The 24,223-nt window shown below is 33.8% G+C and overlaps 1 protein-coding gene across 1 annotated transcript in view; it reads right to left on the reverse strand.

The window, feature by feature from the left end:
• The window catches only part of RNGTT (RNA guanylyltransferase and 5'-phosphatase), a 215,108-nt gene that overhangs the window by 161,257 nt on the left and 29,628 nt on the right, over nucleotides 1–24,223 (reverse strand). The window contains exons 7-8 of the mRNA XM_004673684.2: nucleotides 17,142–17,251; nucleotides 15,622–15,723 (exon numbers count right to left, since the gene is read on the reverse strand). Coding sequence (XP_004673741.1) covers nucleotides 15,622–15,723; nucleotides 17,142–17,251 — 212 coding nt within the window. The remainder of the gene's footprint in view (nucleotides 1–15,621; nucleotides 15,724–17,141; nucleotides 17,252–24,223) is intronic.

Below are 24,223 nucleotides of genomic sequence, written 5' to 3' on the forward strand. Positions count from 1 at the left end.
ACTGGATTGAAAAGATGCAGTACATATACACAATACATATATTGCTGAGTAATACATATATTACTCAGCAGCCAAGAAAAATAAACCCATGCCTTTTGTAGCAACATGGATGGAGCTGGAAAAGATCATGTTTAGTGAAATAAGCCAGAAAGAAAAGGAAAAATACTGGATGGTTTTACTCATTGCAGGAGTATAAAGGACCAGAGGAGAAAATAATGATAATGATGAACAACTATATACTAGAGACATTTTATGGGGGAGGGGGGGATCAAAAATAGTGGGGGGGTGGAAAGTACACTGGACTATGATGATGGCACATGGGTGATTTGGTGACGGGAAGCCCACGGGGATTACAACTGAGATAGGAAAAGGCACAAAATGATGTAAAAATAAACTATTATATTATTTTTAAAAAAATTTAATTAAAAAAAAAAAAAAGCTTGTTAGGCTAAAAGAAATATTTCTCAACTACTACTTTTTAAAAAACCATTTCTTAACCATGTTAGAGACAGAAATGAATAGCCATTTCCTTACAGAAAATATTAGTGTTGCAATATGTGGGTAAATACTTTATGTGTGCATCAGGTGGTTACTTAATAAAAATAGTACTTTTCTAGGAAAAAAACTATTTGTTTTACATGCTGTAAATTAAATACTAACACATAATAAATAAGGGTAAAGATATCTGTAGGCAAGACAAAGCACCAACATAGAAAGATATATGAAATTAATTTGGTGGTTAGCACATGAATCCCAAATAGGCTCTTACTAGCTGTAAGATTTTTGCACAAGTCACTTAACTGCTCTAAGAGTTTTCTCATCAAAAATCTCTATCTCTAAGGTGGCTGCAAGATTAAGTGAGTTAGCACACACATGTTCACAGCAGCCCTATTCACAATAGCTAGTGTGGAAGTAACACAAATGTCCATTGCCAGACGAATGTATAGCAAAACATGGTATATACATTCAAAGGATTATTATTCATCTTTCCCAAAGGAAGGAAATGCTGACTTATGCCAAAAACATGGGTAATGCATGAGGACAGTATGCTAAGTGAAACAAACCAGCCACTTAGAAATGACAAATACTGTATGACTCCAATAATATGAGGTACCTTTAGTAGTAAAAAATCACAGAAACAGAACATAGAATGGTAGTTGCCAAGAGTTGGAAAAAGACGGGTATGAGTTACTGTTTAGTGGATATGGAGTTCTAGTTTTGCAAGAGAAAAGTTCTGAGAATAATAATTGTTAATTTTTACATATATTCTGAATGTGTTTAATATTGCTGAAACATACACTCAAAAATGGTTAAAACAGCATATTTTGTTATGTATAACCTACCACAATAAAAAAGTTAAGTGGAAAAAAAGAACTAAGTGTGTTGCTAAATAAAGGATACCCAGTGTTGACTGTCACATGATTATTGTTATAGTATGTGCAAGGCACACAATAAGAACATAATTATAGTTAGATATAATTTTTATTAATATTACTACTGCTATATACAATTGAAAAAAATTGAGGTTACTGATAAGACAAAACCTGGATGAAAGAAAAAGGATTGGTTTGAGAACCCTGTAATCAAGATAGAAAGGGTCATCCCTTCCCAACAAAGAAGAAATGTGAGTGAACACAGAAGTATAGTTTGTAAAATCAGAAGCTATACTAGTTAAAACATCAACAATGCCAAACAACTCAAATAAATGAACTTGAATCAGGTGGCTCTCTCAATCCGCCTTGAACTTGTTTTCTAAACATCAGAATGACAAAAACAAACCCAGAACTTAAAATATTCTAATGTACTTAAACAGCCTCTTAATATTTACTAACTATAATGTTACATCACATGCATAGACAACTCCAAAAGCTACTGTACATGATGGAAAATTACTGGTTTTCTTCCACAATCTAGCTCATTAAAATAAAAATAGCAAAGTAAATAAAATTATAATTAAGTCTACCTGAGTTCATATTCCCTTTGCAAAGAAAAAAAAAAAACAAATTATACCAATAAGAAATGACTGATAAAATGTCCTCCCCTATAAAAGTTTATAAAAATCAAGTAATTAACAGAGTTTGGGGAAACACAAGAAGAAAGCACACACCCTTCACTGAATGTATATATCATGTTTTGTAATGGACACCTGTGTTGCTTCCACACTAGCTATTGTGAATATGGCTGCTATGAACACGGGTGTGCTTGGAACCATTTGCAACCTAGGAGGTAGAGACTTTTGATGAGAAAACTCTTAGATGTTAAAATATTAAAAATGTTTAAAAAACAACTATCAAACCAGAACAGAACTTACTTGCTATCAGCAATATGCATCTTGTTAATTGCTACTTCTTAGGGTTAAAGTATACTCCCCCTTTCCGCCAATCTACAAAGTAGAGAATCATGAAAACTTAAAGGGATAAAAGGGTTTTTAATGTAATACCACTTGGCCCAAGTAGTGAGTGTACAAATATGGACAAACACACACAACCTCCCAGCCCCACAAAAATCCCAAAAACACTTAAGACACAAGGAAAACTGGACTAAATTCAAATGCAAGTGAGATCAGAAAGTCTTCTCATAGGTACTACCAACAATACAAAAACTATTTGGTTATATTACTATCTCTAATTCATAACTGTCTAAAAATATACTATACATAATGGAAAAGCTATGACTAACTTTCCATAGCAAAAAGCTTTATTTGAATATATTATACTGTATTTTAATAGTTCTTAAGCTCACTTAAATTTGTTTCTTAATGGGTACTTAAGTCTAATATGTTGATAATCACCTAAAACAATAACTTGATATACACATCGGTTAATAAATCATTTTTTTTAAATCCTCAAAAGCAATAAGGTAGAAGAGAAAATCTTCAGATACATCTTAGATTCAAATTGAGTGAAGTTGGCTACATAAACAAATTACCATTTAATTAGGGGAAAGAAATATTTCCCTTAGCATTTATATACTTCCTTTAGCTCAGAAACATGACATTCTTGTGACATTAAAAAAATAAAAGTCCACAGTTGCTAATTACATATAGGTTACTAAACAAATTTGGTCTCTGTAATATCTTCATCCTGAGAAACAGAGTAGATTCCTGCCACACAGTGTGATCCTTGGATCAGTAATGCTGGCATTACCTGGGAACTTGTTAAAAATGCACTATCTTGGGCCTCACCCCAGACTTAGTGAAATTTTTATTTTAACAAGATCCCCAAGTGATTTGTATGCAAGTTAAATTACAAAAAGCACTGGATTCATAACCTCTAATTACCTTTAACACTAAAATTACAAAAGTAAAGTCAAACAACTGAAGTCAAAATAGCAAAGAAATTAAAATTTTAAAACAGGTACAAAAAGGAGCTCTACACTAAAGTGCTTGTCCAAAAGTTAGTCAATTGATTTTCCCTCTCTCTTAGAAATTGTCTTTAATTTATGCCAACTACAGTCAAAAGAGCAACAAGGGGTAAAAAAAAGAAGTCTGCGCAAGATAATAAGTTGGTTCTAGTAAGTCTTCCAATTTTCACGTTATATAATGCAACTTCTGAAATTTATTGTACTGTTGGCTACACTAACTGAATGAGTGCTAATATGATCTACTTTTAATTAAAGTTTTCACTAAGCCCCCCAAATATCCACCCAGTGGTCCTCGAAAATGAGAGATAAAAGTGTTAGGGAGGTAACTTAAAGCAATTACTATAGGTTCTTCTTGTGCTCCTACCAAGGCAACCCCCTTGAGAATGTCTTGCTAGGGTTGGCTTTCTGTGACATTACCCCTTTTCTTTTCTTCCTCCAGTGACAGAAGCAGGTGGTCCACTTCCCCTTCCACAGCAACTACTCCACAGGTACATTACCCTGCCTTCTGTATCACTATGGAAAATATTATTTCCATACTCAATACCCTATTTCAAATACAGTTCTTCTTAGATATCTGAAAGGTCACTGGACTAATGAACTTCAGGAGGTCTTATATCACAAGAAGATAAAATATCCTCCACCTTACAACTTCGTAAGGACAATTCAAGCAGTAGGAAACACTCAAAATTTAAATCAGAAACGAATGGGTCAGCAATCATGGGCCATGACATGTTATTCTGTCTGACATGCTTGAAAATATAAACAGGAAAGTTTAAGCTGTCACCCTCATGTAACAATTTCATCCCATTAGTGTTAAGTACCTAACCTCCGAGTAGCCGGAACTTACACAGATTCTGCATTTATACTTAACAGAATAGTTCAACTGGGGCTGTTTTCACTTCCTGACATCATGTTGCTTCTCTCATCCATGTTACTTCCCCTTCACTAGTCCACTATCCTCCTCATAAGAACTCTTACAGTCTCAGAATCTCCATCATCATTCACAAGCAATTATATTTCATACTGCTCTTCTTGTATTCCTATCTTATTACCACAATTAGATTTTGGACCATTTTAAGGGCATGATCCATTCAGGTCTTTTTTTTTTTTTTTTTAAGATACAAATGAATTTTCCTCTCACAATTTTATTGCCATTAAAACTGACCACATATTAAAATGTTATTTGTTAGCTTTAGATACTAGTCAGAGCTGCTGCCATTTAAAGCATGTCAAAAATTAGAATTTTTTTGTAAAGCAAGTGACATTTTCTCAAGTTATTTTTACTAAAATAATCAATTTTTTTTTAATTATCTTAGTGAAGGGAGAGACCTACTCTATAAGAAACCTAAATTTTACTTTTAACACAGGTATTACATGTTTTTGTTACTTTACCATAAGATATTTTACTATAAAATCCCCAGTAATTTATTTTAAATTTATGAATGAACACAACTAAGAATTTTTAACAAAGATAATTTTAAAACATCAAAGGTGCAAATGATATTCAATATTATTTAATATTGTCTAATGCACACAGGGAAAATATAAGTAGCTAAATTATGTCTCCATGTAGCAAACGTTTTAAATGAGCTTTAATTTCTCCACTAATTAGTATATAATGGCTTGTAAATTGTTATTAAAATTAACTTATTTCCACTAGTATTTACTTGTTTATGTTCCTCAAAGAGAAAAAACTCTAGAAGTTCCAGATGTGTCAGCCTTAACAGCTAAATGCTAGCTACTACTGTATCTGCAAAAATAAATAGTTTGAACTCATGTAGTATTACAGTAACTACCAGAGTAGACTCAACGTGCAGCTGCTTAGCGGTTACAATTTAAGCATTAATTTTATTTGTTCTATTTCTATCCTTTACTCTGTACCTCAAGCCAGTAGTTTACATTTTATCAATACAGCACATGAAAACCTTATATGCCATTCTAAATGATTCATGCATAGCAAAATAAAATTTAGTTCTCTACCCACGCAAGTTTTTAAAAATTAAAATCTCTGAACTCCAAAACGTTGCTGAAAGAAAATTTGTCAAAGGAAGCTCGCCTACCAGCTAAAATATGAGAAAGAGCAGCAACACTGGAACAGGGCTGAAAATCATACATGCGTTGCACTAAAGTGGGCTGCCTATAAAATCTCAATCAGATGTCACAATTTTAAAAGAAGCTGTCAGAGTTGCTAGTTTCTTTTTCTTTACCTAGTTCACTGACAATAATGCTTTTTGGAACCATATTACCATAAACATACAAAAGCTGGGTATAGTTGCTCAGGAAAGTAGAAATATTTTACAATTTTTTAAACATCTCATACAGATTTCTTACCCAAAGTAGAATTGCAGCACATGCATCAAAATCCTTATTTTCTTCATATATCACCATAAAGCAAAAGACATTTCTACCCCATGAATCTTAAATTTCACTACTGAAAACAAAACAGCTACATCCAACATTGACTTTTTCAGTTGGAACCCTTTGTTTCCAATACAAACAGCCGCAAGCAAACAGCCCACATGGGATAAAAGAATTTTCACATCATTCTTTCACCGTCTGAGATTATAACATAAGCACATCAGTTTTCTGAAACAGACAAACCATTTTACAGACTTTCAAATGACAAAAGTGTTCTTTTAACAATAGTTCCAACATGACACTGCATAGTCATCTACAGAACATAATTTAAATACAATACACAAAAGAACATGTCAACATTATCAAAGCGCTAATGCTTTAAACACTGCTGTACACGTGGCCCCCTAATCCTCATTTGATAATCCAAAACTAACATCTTGCGATGTATTAAATGTACAATGCTTTGTTATACACTAGAATCTACTCCTTCACAAAGGTAGCCTGAATTAAAACCGGTCCTCTGCTGCCATCTAGTGGATCCATAAAATGAGTAAGCGAACCAACAGTGGTTGGGAACATTTTTAGATGAATCTGTTAAATAAATCCTTAAAATATACTGGTTCAGAACATGGCCCTTAAAATACCACTGGAAAAAAAAAGCACAAAAAAATTTTAATACACTAGAGTAATGTGTATTTCCATAAATGTATTTCAGAGCATACAGAATATAGCAATAAATGACAATGAATGATTACATTCATGTGAATAATTAGTTCAGTGAAAAAAAGATATCTAGAATTTTATATAGTACTCTGAAAGAAACAGAAGTCCAAAACAAACTAAATTTTAAACCACACAGAATTTCAAATAAATCATGCCACATTCAAACAATGGAATAAAATGATCTTTTACTTCACAAACCTTTAACAAAATGCTAACACTGTTAAGTTTCGCTTTGTTTTTTTTCCCAAACATAAAGTTATCTGGCAGTTTTTTTAAATATGCTCACAAGTTTTCATGAAATATTTGATACTCTACCTATCGAGAGATGGAACTACATTTTCCTATCCTTGAGAGCGAGCTAGATTTTCATCTCACTTCCAACAGAGTATGTGGAAGTGGTTTCTGTCACTTTTGAGATTAGATTATAAAAGGACTACTACTTCCATTCTAGATATCTTGCATTATCTTGTACTCTCCCTTGGATCACATGCTCTGGGGGAAGCTGGCCGATGTGTGGTAAGGACGCTCCGCATCTAGGGGACTTCACTGGAACCAGAGAGTATATAAGATGATTCAGCAATGCAGAATCAAGTTTTCTCAGCACTTCCCTTATCTGAGGTAAAAGCAAAAGCTTCTGAGAATGAGGCTGCAATAAATTCCCTCTTTGGGAGGTTATACTCCTAGGAAAGAAATTTAAATTAGCTTAAATCCACTCTCTGAAGCAATTTTACTGCCATGAGAAGATGAAAAAAATACTGGAACTACACCCCCCAAAAAAAGGTTTTGTTCTTCCCATAGAAACCTTTTTGCCCCTTTCTGACACATTACCCTTCCCCTGTTAAATTAGATATATAATCCCCTAACTATAGCTGCTTTCAGCAAGCCACTTCTTTTGTATGCCCTCATACACAATGAAGAAATGTTGTTTTCCCTTCTGTCTTTTGAGTTTAATGCACTCCCCACCACCACCCCAAAAATAAAAAAAGAACTGAATATAAGTGTACAAAAGAAAAGTAGTTTCCTCCCACACATCCTCTGGACAGACAAAATAAGAAATATAGAAGGGTTCTGGTCAACAGCCAGTAAGGAAGTGAGGCTTGTCGGCAAGCACATGAGAGAGCTGGAAAGGATAGCCTTGAGATGACGACAACTCTGGCTCATGGCAACTCCATGAGACACAAAGCTAGAAGCACCCAACTAGATTGATGTAAGTATGCTTGTTGTTTTAAACTACCAAATCTGGGTAATTTGTTAGATAGCAACAGACAGCTAAGACAACACGCAACAATTAAGATAATGAAGGAAAGAAGGAGCAGATGAACTGCTTAATAGATGATGGTGGGTTGACAACTAGTACAGTGTACAGAGGCAGTACAGAAGTTGGCAACATTCACAAAAGGATCTGCCTATTTTGTAAAACCTCAGAGATGACCCAGGCCCACAAACATCAATTAAAAAGATGACTAGAGAGACATATGGACTGAAAAAGAGGAATTACTTCTTTTTAAATATAACCTGAAGACAAATCCCCACAACTCATACACAAAACATGCAGGTTATCCTCTTACGCAAAAAAATAAAAATTCCAGCCAGCTCTTCTCTATAGGAACTGGACCAAATCCTGAGGGGGAAGTAAAGTAACTATGTGGGCAACAGTGTCCAGAAGCAAAGAGGCTTGTTAAAAGCTCTTTGTAGGACTGGAGGGTCCTCCAGAATAACTATGTAGCATAAAGCAAAGGTCACATATCCACAAGCCTAGCACAGGTTCCTATATTCAGAGAGCTTCCACCCAAATCTTCTTTTAAATGCAGAATGAAGAAAGGTAATGCAAGAAAAAAGTGAAATTTTAAATAGCCTCTAATTAGTATTTTCATAAAATATAAAAGAAGCTATTATGTCCATAAATCAAGAATAGTTTGTCATGAAAAGATATAAGTAGAGAATAAGAAGGATGTGCTCTTGAAAATTAAAAGCACAATTTTAAGGAATTCATTAGAATGATACAAAGAAAATGAAACAAACCTCCCAGAAAATTGAAAAAGACAATAGGAAATGAAAGGTATGAAAGAGAAATATTAGAGATGAAAAATAATCTAGAATCTAAGAGGCATTATGGGATAGGGCAGGAAGCAAAGTACAAGAGGAGAAAAAGATTTCTTTGGAATGGAAGAATCAGGTGTTCTGATTCAAAAAGATCACCAACTATCCAACATCATGAACAGGGAAAGAGGGAGGAAAAAACCCACATAATTAGATACCCACTAGGAAACTTTAAGCCAAGAATAAATTAGTTTCCAGTACCATGAGCAGATCATTTAAGAAACTAATTCAGTATAATATCAAATCTCTATCAGAGGTTAAATTATGAGACAATAAACTTAAGTTTTTAATATTGAGGGAAAATACTTTTTAATATAAAATGTGGTACATAAATAAAATATAGGGCTAGAGCAATAGCATTTTCACAGATGGAAGAGAGGAGGGAAGGGAGGGAAGGCTGGATCAAAGGTGGGGAATTGAGGGGAAGGGAGACAGGGTAGGGGAGAAAGGGAAGGTAAGAAAGGGAAGGAGAGGAAGAAAACAGGGATTTCAGAAAGCTAGAGCCAATCAGGAGATACTAGAAAACAGTTATACAGAAGCTAGAAATCACAGAAAGTTCTAGAAGAACAAAGTCTTTGGGATAACAAAAAAAGAACTGGAAGAAATAAAGTTAATAAAACCTAGAAAAATCTTGGCCATGGGGTAAAGGCAATTAATGGAATGAAAAACAACCTATCCAAATTCAACAAAAGGAATGTTGTACTTCAAGTGACAGATAACTCCTAACTTGGAACTCTGGGCAAGCTCTGTCTTTTGGTAATCAGTTCTATCTGCATAGCTTGTGTCTCAAAGAGACTAAGCGAACTATACCCCCCAAGACTCCTTGCCAGCAAGGAGGGAGAAAACTATTGACTCTGGCAGCAGTCAGGGACCCAAGGCCCAGGTTCTCAGCAGAGACAGCCTGCATTGAGTGGCTGCCCCACTGCAGCCATGAGCGCATTCCAACAGCAACAGCCAGAACACAGGCAAGTGCTAACCAGGCTCCAACCCGATGTAGGAGAACTGGTTGATCTCCTCAAGGCAATCCCTTTGTATCTCCATTTTTCCCATGCTTTTGTAACCAGGTATGTATTAATCCCTAAATGTTTAAAATATGAGTTTTTCATGCCATGAAAATGAAAATCCAATTCTTTCGATTAATCTAACAGTCTTCTGGAGGGAAAAATTTTTATGTTGACCACTTAAATATAGCATATAGATATAAATGGAGTTACTAATACTGAAATTAAAGCTGACATAAATGGAGATAGATGGAAAACAAGAACTCTATAAAGTTCTCATTTTACAAGTCAGAAAGCACCATATAGGGGTTATTAGAACAATAAAGGGAAGATCAAATACACAGGAGTGATCAAAGAACTAACAAGAATAGTATAATTCTGATGAAAAATTGAAAGAAAGGTAAGTACAGAAATTTTGGTGAACAAAGCCTCAGTCTCTGCACCAGGAATTCACCTAAAGTAGACAAAAATGTATTATATAGAGTTTGGAGGATAGTCACAGAATGCATCAAAAACAGAAATGGTTAAAAGAGACTGTCTTTAGAGAGCAGACTAATAGACAAGAAAAGGAGGGGAGAGTTTTAGTTCTCTATTAAAAGCATTCTAATATTATTTATTTAAACATAAACAAGCTTTTTACTAAGCTGCAAATAACATATATACTAAAGTTTAAGAAGAAAACATACTTCAACTAACAGAAAGCTCTAGAGCAGGGACCACCGTAATTTCTAGCACTATGTACCTTAGCATATACAACACTTTATAATGAAATGAATCCATTTTCATTTAAATTAACAATACATATAGACAGAGAGGAAGGTCCAAAAGCATACACACCAAAATTTAAGCAGCAATCATCTATGACTCATAAGATTATGGATGCTTTTCATTTTTGTTCTTTTTTGTATCTTCATTTTCTAAATTTTCTACAATGATAATAAATTAATCTTATATGAGGATAATATTTACAAAGACACAATCACACTGTTTTCATTGTTATCAAACCAGAAATTCAAGACCCAACTTTCACTAAAATTTATATTAAGTTCAAGTTAGAAATAAAATCCCAACTACTAATAATGAAAAACGTTTACTAATAAGGTACAGACCTGGTCATTGATCTTGAAGGAATTAAAAGGGCTTGAAAAACTTTCAAGATAAGGAAATATAAGCAAAATTAGTATTCACTGCACAAATCAGGTAATTAGTTCCAATACTGGTAAACAAATATCATGCCTCTACCGGTTCTATAGATAACAAGTCTCTCTTGGTTATTTTAATCAATTATTTTTAGATTAAATAGTTTTAATCAAAATTAGAACAGAGTGTCTTTTACAAACTTCAAAGTGTAAAATCATATGATATACTCATTTAATTACTATGAATGTGACAGGTTATGCTTTTTAGAGCTTCATGACCACACAGATTAAGTATATAAAATGCAGTATCTTTTTAAAGGTCTTCTATCAGAGAGTAATGCCACATCCAGTTTCTCAAATTTACTTTGATCTAGAATAAAATGTAAAAGTCTCTCTTAAAATGATTTGAGTGGTACCATAAATCAAAAGGGCAGAAAGATATCAAAATCATTTCGATTTTATAAAAAAATCAAGTCCTCATGAAAAGAAAAAATCAAAAGAAATACTCCAAAGGTTTTACCTTTTATATTTGTCCCTGACATGGTTGATTACTTTCAATTTTACTTTGTATAAAGACTGCATTTTTAAAAAACAATTACTCTCCCAAAAAAATTTTCATTGGTTCACAAAGGCAAACATTTTTCCTCCTATTTTAACAAAATCTAACACGAGGCATTTTATAATTACAAATAATGGACTAAAAAGTGAGCAAATAACCATTCTTAAAGTATCATGGAATTATGAAAAAAGTAAGTATGAAAATCCATTGAACATCTTACCCAGCAAACAGAATGTTCTATGGTCTGTTCTGGTAACCCAATTCAAACACTAAAAAACAAAGTCTTTACAACTCTTATTTTTTCTACTATCAAATTTCAAAATCCATGTAGGCCACTCAACATACTCTTAAAATCAAAATCTCATATGGAATAGCAAGCAATTTAATAGGGACTATCAACTAATAGCCCTTGACAATTTTTCAGTACTCACTCTCTTCCCTTGTACTCTACATAGTTCTACCACATCTTAAACCAGCCAAAGGCAGGAATTATTTGTTTTCCTACAGTGTCTTATAGCATCTTTGAAACTGCCAATGCCTATAATGGTTTAATAGCTATCCAATAAAGCAATAAATATTAATTCTGGAAAGATAGTGATTCTCCCATTAAGAGAAAGTTGCAATGCAATTTCAATTATTACTGTAAATTTGAAGGAAATCGATGAAATTTTTCTACAACTTACTTATAACAGTGTATGTTGTATGCCCTTTATACAGAGGAGGGAGGGAAGAAGGCAGCAAGCAAGAAGAGAGAGGTATACTATCTAGTGAAACCAAACAGCCACACTTAACATTAATTAGCTAAAGGAGCAGGGTCAAGTTCTCTCAGGAAGAACTTCAATCTCCCTACATGTTTTATAAGTAAAGCATGTCAAAATAAATATTTTTTTAAAACAAATAAGTCACCTATATTTCTAAGAATATAACAGTAAAAGTAAACAAATATTGGGGGGAATAATAAAAGATATCATTTGGCAATTCCAAAAAAAGGAAATACATTCATAATAACAGCAATATGGTAAAGATCCTCAAGAGACATACCACCTATACTTAAATCAAAGTTCTGTCACTACATAAATACATGGAAATGGGAAAAGTACTTTATGTAATTCATTTTTCTAATTTACAAAATGTGATAATAACCTATACCTCACAAAACTGTTGAGCATTAAATGAGATAGATGTGAGTATACGCTGAGATAGATGCTCATAAGAATATCTAGTATGGTCCCTCCCTGGTGGTGCAAGGGGTTAAAACCCACAACACCATGAAGCTATTCTCAGCCACTGCACCACAGGTTCAGTCCCTGGCCAGGGAGATAATCCACATGGCACAGCAGATCACCCCTTAGCAGTGTGTTTCAGACAATCCACCTGTTCAGTTTGCCATTCTGTCTCTGATGAAACCTCTCATTCCCTGTACCCCAATTCTTGAATGAATAAATATTTTTTAAAAAAGAATGTCAAGTACATGTAAGTGCTCAACAAGCACGATTTTTGAAAATATAATTGTTGCTATAGCCAAAATACATAATAAACTATTGCAACCATATTGGTGTTCGAAACTAATTAATGCAGTAACAAAATTCCACTTGTCACAAAAAAGATAGGTTCTTGCTATTTGCAGCAACATGGATAGAGTTGGAGGGGATTGTGGTAAATAAAATACTCTGGAGGAAAAGATAAATACCAGATGGTGTCACTTATATATGGAATATATAAAAACCAAACAAAAGGTCAGATAAAGCCAAACTAATAACAAACCTTAAAAAGCTGAATATTGTACTGATGTTACCAGAGGGAAAGAAAAAGGAGTGAAAACAAGTCAGCAAAAAACACAATGTATTATGGTGGTATAATGACTCGCCAAGCACTGGTAATATAAAGGTATAAAGACAGGCTTACTCCTTGTATTATGAGGTTTACAATATAGCAAGATAGACAAAAAGAAAAAGGAATAGGGGAATCCCTGGTAACATAGGGGTTAAGTCTCAGCACTATCATGCTATCACCACTGCAGCCTGAGTTAGATCTTACCACCAGGGAGATGACGCACACGGTGCAGCAGACCTCTTCTGTCTTGCCTGCTGCTCCCCTCAACAGTGTGTTTCATCAATCAGTCTCTGGGCAATCTTCTCACCTCCCCCACCCCACATCTCTGGCCTACATCCCAGCTTTTGTATGCATAATTTTTAATTTTTTAAAAAGAGTATCATGTTAAAATAGTATCATAGTCACCTAATAGTAAAATCAAATGTTATCTGACCTATTTCATGTCTCCATATGTATTTTTCAAGTTCACTACAATTTAACTATAAAGATAACATAATACAAAAGGCATAATTTCCAATTTGATATTTAAACAACTGTCCTAAAAATTAAATGCACCATATATCATCTTCAAAATAACATTCAAAAACAAATGGAAAAACTAGGATATCTACTGAAAGGGCATTATGTGGAAAGCCAATTGTGCATTCCTATGAGCTAACCTTTCATGGGCAGCTGTAACCTACTTGTCATCTGCATATCACACATAGCTTTCCTTGACTACCTACAGAGAATAGCCCATATCACTGAGCCTGGGGATGCCTAGGCCACCGTTGACATGACTGCATGACTATCTTCATGGTGGGCTGGGAAAACTGCCAGTGATAGCATTAACTACTTTGCTGGAGCGAATGTCTCTTGACATATGGTAGAGATATCCCCTTCTCTGTTCCTTGTAAAACTTTGCCCCCAAACCTTATTCCTCATACCACTGTTCCATGATCAGCTTTTACTAGCCTCTCTGTGCTTTCAATAAATGGCACAAGAACTTCTGCTCAAGTAGTAGAGTCTTGTCTTGCAAACCTGCCCCATAACTGTTGTTCCTTCATCACGTTCACACCACAAAGCAGCAACAAAATTCCTGTTGCAACAACCAATTTCTTCAATATTAAAAACCTTCTATTAAGGGGATTTTGGAACACCTAAGATGTATGCTGCATTTATTGAAATAAAAAATTAAAATTAATAATAACTAACCATGAAAACAAGATCTCAAAGAGACACCTGCACACCCACTGTTCATTGCAGCATTATTCACAATGGCCAAGATAGGAAAACACCCAAAGACTCAGTCAGTAAATAAAGGAAGATATCATATGTATACACACACACATACACATGCACACAGAGGAATAGTTCTCAGTCATGAGAGAGAAAGCAATTTTGCCGTTTGCAACAACATGGATCATCCCCGATTGTGTCATGCTAAAATAGTAAGTCAGACAAGCATGACATGGTATTTGCTCTATGTGGAATATAAAAAGGCTGAACTCAGAAACTGAGAATGGAATTATGGTTACTATGGACTAGAGAGTGAGGGAGATGGGAGAGATATTGGTAAAAAAGGGTACAAACTTTCAGTTATAAGACAAGAACATTTTAGGAACCTAAAAGTTGGTAACTATGGTTAATGATACTGTATTATACATTTGAAAATTGCTAAAAGAGTAGAACGTAAGTGTTCTTATCACAAGAAATAATGGTAATCATGTGACAAGGGAGAAGGGTTACCTGTAGTTATGGTAATAGTCATCTAACAATATGTAAACAGGGCCCTCCCTGGTGACGCAACAGGTTAAAGCACAGCACTATGAAGCGACTGACAGCCACTGCCACTTTCCATCCCAGTCACGAAGGGGACCCACATCATGTGGCAGACCTCTCCTGTCTCCCCTACTACTCCCCTCAGTAGTATATTTCAGTCAATCTGCCTGTTCTGCTCCCCACTTTGTCTCTGGTGAGTCCCATAACCCCTCGTACCTCTGGCCTGTACCCCAGTTCTTATATGCATAAAAATAAATATTTTTAAAAATATATGTAAACATATTTGAAATTTTAAACTTACACAAAATATATGTCTAAACAGGCTATATATATACTCACTTTTAATCTAAAACACTATCATGAAAAAGTTAATAGGACTTAATATATATTAATACCTATTAAAATAATTTTAACTATTATAACATCAGCTTAATGAATAATTCATATAACAAATCTAAAATATACAGATTAAAAACAAAAAGAAAAACCTAAAATGTTACTGAGGAGGCACAAAATCCATACTAATAAACATTTTAAAATTCAGGAATATGAAATCTGAAACTAAGCTTTGCTGTAAGGACACAAATCAAATGTGTAAGGAAGAAGGAAATAAAAAAGATTAGAAAGTGACAACAGATCTCTAAATTTTAGGAATAGCTAATAATCACTAAAGTTAAGGTGGTGGGTAACAGACATACCAAAAAGCACAATATGCTCAAGAAAAAACACTTAAGTCCGCCAAGTATTAGGGTTATTTGTATAACTATTTGAAAGTATAACTTACCGAGTACCATCTGCTTTCCAGCTTACTTTATATGGATTCTGCTCCAAAAGTTTAATATTTTGCTTGTCCATGGAAACAGGCTGTGCTCCCGGGAATCCAGACCTTAAAGAAGAACATTTTATTACTATCATGGCTAGTGTCCATACAAAGCAATACGTGCCTCAAACCAATTTCACATGAGTCACACATTTATCACAATGTTCTTCCTATCATGAGTATAATGTCAGTTGGAATAGTATCAGTTTTCACAGGAATGCTAAAAAAAGTTATTTTCTTGACATTTTAGAACACAAATTATCAAGGTTCTAACAGCCACTACTATTAAATATTAATAACAACTACTAAATATTAACATATAAAGAATTACATAGTAAAGCAGGTATGATTACAAGTCTTTTATTTCTGAAAACTTAAACACTAGCTTAATTTATATTGTTCTAGATCCCATAATCTTCTATCCTGATCTTGCCAATTTGGCATAACTCTGCAGAGTTGGCAAATTTCTGTTCAAAAGATGCCCAGAAATGACAAAATAGGAAGAATGTAGGTCAAAATTAAAATATATTGGCAGGGATTAACATATCAAATGCAATAGTATTGCATCATCATTTTCATCTTTTAGTAAAATTTTTCTAGCTGATTGATCTGTATGTACCAGACAAAAAAGATCTCTATATTAAGAATTTTTAACAATTAAGAATCCTGTTTCATCAAGCTCTAACTGTATCACAATTTTCTGCCAGACAGTAATGATCAACAAAAAATGACTTGAGAGCAAAGAATTGTCTCCTGATTCCTCTCCATGAAATGTCAAAAGTCATAAACACCTGCAAGTCATAGGAGGAAGCAGAATATCTTTAAACTGATTCTTGCAGGTTTTGGTTACAGAAAAACAAGGCACATTCAAGCTTTATCTCCTTTCTCTTAAGAAACTGACCAAATCAACCATTAATCAGCATCAATAGAGTCAAAGACACAAAACAAATATCAGACAGTGACAAGCATAACTTCCTATTCCTTTACGAAGATGTGTGAGCCATCTAATTTTGACAACTGTCTAGATAGTGTACTGCTTATCTTGAGAAAAATCCAACACTTAATGAGACATTTTCAAGAATGGTATGTAAACATACAAGCTTTAAAGAAACAAAGGAGTTATGTCAATGTTTGCATTAATGTTAAGTACAGTAGAGAAAGAATAAATTTTATATAAAGCTTTAAAATGGGGGGCTTCCCTGGTGGAACAAGGGATTAAAAAGAAGCACTATGAAGCTATCCATAGCCACTGCAGCTCCAGTTCGATTCCCCCAGACAAGCAAGGAGCTGACCCACATGGCACAGCAGACCTCTCCTGCCTTGCTGCTGCTCCCGTCAGCAGTGTATTTTCCATCAGTCTGCCTGTCCTGCTCCCCTCTCTGTCTCTAGTGAATCCTCTCACTCCCCACATCTCTGGTTACACCCCAGCTCTTGTGTGCATAAACAAATAAATCTTTTTAAAAAAATTTTTAAATGTTTATTACCCTTCCCAGCCACAGAACTGGTGACACTTCTGCTGTACCTCTCCTAACTTTGGTTGAGTTGTTACTTGAGTTACACCTTTAACAGTTACACCTTCCAGGAAAATAGCACCCTTAAAAAGAAAAAAAAAAACGTATTTTATTAGAATTCAAATCTATTTACAAAACCCAGACTGAAAAATACATCCATTTAGTTTCACAAACCTGCATAAAGACATAAAACAGAAATGGCCTGCTCCAGGAGGCTCTACCAACACCCCTAGGATATACACTATGTTTTCCTTAACCCAACCTGATTTTCAATGTGTTTTATATATATAAAGCATAGTCTGCATCATGATATTAAAGCACTTCACAGATATTACTCATAATCCTAACAGCAATAGTAATTTATCTACCATTAACTTAGAGCTAGGCATATATTATCAGGCATTTTATAAACAATTTCTGTAATCCTTATAACTATAGAATACATTGCATTATATTTCACAAGTGAATGAGGTATAAAAACTGTATGTAGTTTATTCAAGTGGCAAAAAAAAAAGAAAGACTCTGAACCCAGATCTACACTAAACCATTCACCAATGAATCTTATGTGGGAAGGGAGAAGGTCGTTGTGTCACTGGGAGATACACACCCACAATATATACCTTTGTAATGCAGAATAAGAGTATTAACAGTAAGCAAAGCGGCTAAGCTACAATCACTGAATATATCAACATAAAAAAATTACTATTACCCACTAATGAAGTTTTGATCTACGTTCTTTAACTCAGAACTACATAAATTGTCTTACTGTATTTTGCAGCAAGCATATTTCTAAAATATCACAGGGAAGTGAAGCAGATGGAGAATTTATATATCAAATAAACAAAGAACACTCCTGGAAAGTTTAAAGTCTAAAAAAGTAGTCTGGATTCATTCTGCAGTTACTTTCAGACCCATAAGAGGGCTGGCATCAGTCTGAAAAAAATCTATGAAGCTACTCTATCTGTTAATGTAATTAGGGAATAAAAATATGGTCTGCAAGTTGCAATGAACAACCTTCTGGCAAAGACTTGGCAACTCAAGTCACTTGGGAAGGGAAAAAGAACATTTAATATTTAATCCACAAATGTCCCTGTCAAATCTAGAAGTCCTGAGTCCATCCAGCAGACACTAGTACTACTTTCTGCCCCTAACTCTGAATTACTTTAGCTAACATGCTCCCTACAATGTTTTCCTTAAACTGGGGATTCGATGAGCTCAAAGATTAAAGAGTACATTCCCTCCTACTGCACCTCTTTACCAAGCAGTGAAATTTATCATAAAACCATTTCCATCCTTCAGTAAGAGTTCAATCCCCGGCCCAGAGGTGATCCACATGGCACAGCAGACCTCTCCTACTTGCCTACTACTTCATCAGTCAGCCTGTTCTGCTCCCCTCTTTTCCTCTGATGAATCCACTCACTCACCCGGTACCTCTGGCCTGTGCCACGGTTTTGTATGCATAAAACAAATAAATCTTTCAAAAAAAAAAAAGCCACTTCCACCATTAAATACGGTAACTAAAAAAATTATTTTTAGATGAGAACAATCAACCAAGTGGATGAGATTTAACTGAAATGTTCAATTAATATCAACAACCTTTAAAATTATTATATTTTCTAAGTAAAAAGCATGAGTATTCAGGGCCCCCTGGCGGCACAAGAAGTTAAGTCTCAGCACTATAAAGCTATCCACAGCCACTGAAGTAGTTCATTGATGTCCAGGGAGCTGACCCACATGGCGCAACAGCCCTCTTGTCTCACCTGCTACTCCCTTCAGCAGGGCATTTCAGTAAAGCTCCCTGTTTTGCTCCTCCATTCTGTCTCTGGTGAATCCTCTCACCCCCACACCTTTACCCTACACTCCAATTCTTACACGCATATATAAGTATTTTTTTAAAAAAGAATAAAAAAAGTATTCAGAAAATTTAATACTCAGCATCGTTAGTCCAAACATACTAAGAGCTTTTTTTTTTAAGTTTGCAGGAAGAAGGTATCTAACTTGGCATATAAATATGTATTTTCTACACAAAGAAATCAAGGGTATATTCTGAAAAGCATACAAATTAGTATAAATCAAGCCTAAAATGACAAAAATTACTTCTATTTTTAACAAATAAAAGGCACCAAAATGTAAGAAATAAGACCAACATTCAACCAAATACTTTAACACAACATTACTAGAAAAATATTTTAATAAATCTAAGCAGTTGAAAAGCTAAATATTTTTTGATTTAACAAAGCAAATAAATGAGTACAGATTTAACAGCCACTCAGTTTGTTCAGTTTGTTCAGATTTAACTCCAACCACCCAGTCAATGTCTACCATCCATTCGTTGTTCTTCTTTCTTATTCTTTCCTACAATGCATAGACTATTTAATTAGGTTACCCTATCTTTTTCTGCAATATACTGTTAAGTACAAAGAGTCATAGGAATCAGTTCAAATTTTTAAAAAATGTGAGCATGATGTATTTTAGCTATCCTAACTTTAGGGTAACTTATTTGTGGTCATCACAAGTTTCTTCTGACAAAAATATCATAAACTGTACAAAACTGTGTGATAATTCCAAGAAAGATCACTAGTTACAAATATCAACAACAATGTCCTAATTCTCGAAGTATTTTCAAACACACTATAATTAGTTCCAAAGTCATTAATATTTATTTTCACCCTTTAACAAAATAGCATTTCAAATTGTGCAAAGATAAAAAAGGGAAAAAATAATGCATACAAGTATATTTCATAAAAAGTCTGCCAATCTTAAAGTAGAAATTTGATTGGCTACTACAGAGTGAATCATCAGAGGGAAGTTAAGGCAATTATTACAAAAGTAAGGGCAATCTATATGAGAAATACATGTGTATATGTATATATAAAGGTTGAGTAAATATGGATGTGTATAATAAGCATATTTCAGCAATGAAGAAAATGCATTAATTTTGTCCAGATATGTTCCCAGACATCAATTCAAACATACCTGTAAGTCATACTTCTCCAACCCAAGAATAGCATGTTCTTCAAAAAATGAATGAATCAAGGAAATATATTAGGAATATCTAAGGACCAAATATAGGACATATATAAGACGCCATTACAAATACAAAGAGAACTATCTGAATGTACTACAAGAAGCCCATTACTTCAAATCAAATGACATCAGTATAAGATCATGAAAAGGAAACCCCTAACAAAAATAAAGCATCAAACCAAAATGACCACCTATGTTTAGCAATACGAGTTACAAAAATTCAGTGACCTTAGTTAACGATCTTCAACTTCAGAACAAACTTAAAGGAAAATGAAAAATTTCACTGAATTTTCCAAGTAAGTAAATCTATACTTCTTAACTAGTCATGACACTGGCATCACCCAAAATTCAACATTCCAGTCACATTCCACTTGGATCATCTTCTTGTTTCTTTCATCTTATCATTAATCACTGTCTCAGAGTTTCAGTATACACCCTGGAATGTCTTTATCATAAATAACCTTTCCTAACACCTCAATATTTTTTTCTGAATACCCTAAGCTCTTGACTAAACAGCAGATTTCCAACATGCAGACTTCTCTCTTAAATGAAAGCTACTCCACCTCCCAGAGCCCAAATCCCATCAGGGTGATATAAACCATCCTCCTATATCATCTTGATTTCCTGACCTCTTTTAAAAGCTCCTCTTACATTTACGTTGGCTCCATTCAGCTACCACACTAAGCTGTAGTGGAAATGACATCCTCTGTTGTTGGTAGCACAATAGCCCTGACTCAGAGATGTTCTCCCCATCCATAAAGACAGGGCCCTAACTATCATGTTACATGATATTACAGGATACCATCCCCTCCAAACAAAGTTGATAGAAGCCTGACTTAACCTGAACCCATGTGGCTTTCTATTCTGATAACTTGGAATTGAAATTCGGAGAGTTAAGTTTCTGCAAGTGGCTAAGCTTAAAACAAGCTTAGAAATCAGGAAACTCTGACCTCCTCCCCACCTTTTGAATTTAAATATGTATTGATAAATAAACAGAAAATTTAGTATAAAACAGGAATAACCAAAAAAAAGAGAGAATGGTTGGAGTGGAAGTGAAGAGATACCTTCACTTTTAAATCTGTATACTTCTAGGTGATCACAATTTTATTTTATATAGAAAATTGATTTTATGTCATTTGTGTACATTTTAAATTTAATAACTATAGTATAAAGTACAAATAAAATTAAATTTATTTAATAAATTTAACAAATAAGCGGGGAGAAGCCCTTCTAATAAGAAAAAAAAAATGCCAGTGGTAGAATGAAAGTTGTTTAATTTTCAAGCTTTCCTTAATTATGATTTGAAAAGAGGAAAAAACTACCAAATACTATATGAGAGGTCAGGGCTTTTTCTATAACTCTGCCTTTGGAAGTATAAGCTCAAATATCCTTGAAAATTACACCTCTTATAACCTTCAATTTGTAATCAAACCTAGCGGCTTTCTTTCAAAATGGAAAAGGGAAGATTTCTACTTTTGACAATGGTAGATAAGTTTATTCAGACCAATGTTGTGGTCATAAGAAAAAGCTAGACAAAATGTTTTAAAAGGCACCTATTAAGTCATGGTAGAGAATTAGAAAGGCAAGAAGCACTTGAAGAGCCAAGAACTCAGAAGGGAAGACTAGACTACCAAGGTGACCTGGACATCAGCTTGTCTCCACTAGGATTTTCCTCTAGAGGCACTGTTTCTAAATGGCCACTGAGAAGCTAAAAAGCACTTTCAGCTATAACACAGGTCTGGGGAAACACAAACTGGAGTTCCAGGCCATTAAGGAGTTGTCCTGTTTAACTTTCCAAGCTTTCAGTTAGATTGCCAAAGTGCTACAATCTAGGAGTCAGAGTAAACCAAAAACAAACCAGCCCCCAAAAAGTTTAACTTTGAATGACAATGTTTCATTCCTGAATCTATATGGAAAGTAAATCTTCTCTAAAGGAAGATAACATCCTACAATTGACTAGAAATCAAAAGGACATAAGTAGAAAAACTAAAAAAGGTCCAATGGAGATCAACAAACTAGAGTTATAAGCACAGACGTTGAAATAACTGGGAATAACAAATTCAAAAAATCAAAATACCAAGAATTGCAACAAAGAATTGAAAACTACTTTAAAACTCAAATGGGAATTCCAAAGTGAAAGTAAAATAACTGAAATTAAGTATTGGAAGGATGAACTTAACAGCAGCTTAGAAAAATAAAGAAGCAATCAGGAATTGGAAACTAGATCAGAAAAAAAGGTCCAAACTGAAAAATGAAACAATAGGAAATATAGAAAATAACAAGAGACAAGTTGTTGTTGTTTAATTTATTGGGTAAGTCACAGAAGGAAAGAAAAAAGGATGACTTGAAAAGAACATTCGAAGCAATGATAATAGCCAGGACTATCAAAAATAAATTTAAAAATCCAATCGTAGAATTAAGAATCACTGCAAATAGGAAGTAGGATAAGAAAGCCACAAGTAGAACCATCATAGTAAAACTGTTCAAAATCAAAACCAAAGAAATTTCCTTCACAAAAGCAAGAAAACAGCTGACTTCTCAACAGAAATGGATTATGGAATATTTTCAAACATCAACCCATTTGAGATAATCTCATACCCCACACATACAAAAAAAAAAATTCTTTAAATGAGAGTGAAAAAAGACCTTTTCACACAAATACTGAGAAGACTATATATCCCAGCAGACCCACATTAAAATACTAAATGGAACTCCACAAAGTTAGAAGGAAAAATATCCAAATAGAAACATAAAAATACATGAAAAGATGAAGAATATCAAAAAGGGAAAATGTGTAAGGTCTAAATATGAGTTTATCTAACGAATATTAACTATGTAATAGTAAAGTAAGTTTCTCATGGGATTTTAAATATAAAGAGAATTAAAATAAATACCAGATAAGAAGAGGTAAAGGGAATCAAGGTTTTAAAATTAGCAAGAATCCTAAAATATGCCAGACTTTAATAAATCAAAGATTCATATTAAAATTTTGGATTTAATCACTAAAAGAACAGTAAAGACAAATAATGGGCTGGGGTAACAGAATAATAAAAACAATCATAAAGTAGGCAGGAAAGAGAAAAAGAAACATATCCAAAGTGGCACATGCAAAAAACATAGTAGGATAGTAAGTTGAACTCTTAATTATCACAGTACCACAAATGTATATATACAAAATACTCCAATAAGGCAAAAACTGTTGACTAGGTAAATAATCACTGACAACATGATGCTTATAAGGGGATATACCTTAAATAAAGAGTAAATAAAGGTTGAAAGTAACGATAAAGAAAAGATATTCTGAAATACTATCCAAAAGAAAACTTGTGTGACCATATCAGCTACTTTACAATAAAAGTTAAAGACAAAATAACCTTTTACATGTATTTGCATAAGCCAAACACTTTCAAATTCAAAGCAAAACCTGACAGAACTACAAAAACAAAGAGGTAAATCACAGGGGTAATTTTTTTATATATTCCTTAGTAGCTAACAAACCAAACACAGAAGAAAATTCATTGGGATTTTATTTTAAATGTCATTTTCCATAAAGAAACACACCCATCTTAGCTATCATTCTCTTAATGCTGCTGGAGCTCACCTACAACTACAGGAATTTAATGGTACTTGATATTATCAAGTAAATGTCATTATAAGACCCGTCTGTTATAATACTTGACATTAACAAGTAAATGTCATTAAAGACTCTTCCTATTTGGAAAAAAAAAAGGATAAAGGAAACTTTAGCCCATTTGGCAAAATATAACTTTGTTTTAAATTCTTTTACACATTCAAATATTATATCACAACTTAAATACATTGAGCATATGCTGTTAATGATTATTATTTTAAAAAATCACCCAATTCCCTTACAAACATATATAAAAGGGCAATTAGCTATATGTGACATCACACTATTTATTAGATACTCTTTAGAATGTGATTATATTTTTTTCTAGGTATGTGATTCAGTAATTTTAAGTGCCTATATTCAGTAAACGATCAGTTACAGTGAAAGAGTGAGTTTG

The sequence above is a fragment of the Condylura cristata genome, unplaced genomic scaffold (assembly GCF_000260355.1).
Source record: "Condylura cristata isolate star-nosed mole 26May11 unplaced genomic scaffold, ConCri1.0 scaffold00001, whole genome shotgun sequence".
Lineage (NCBI taxonomy): Eukaryota > Metazoa > Chordata > Mammalia > Eulipotyphla > Talpidae > Condylura > Condylura cristata.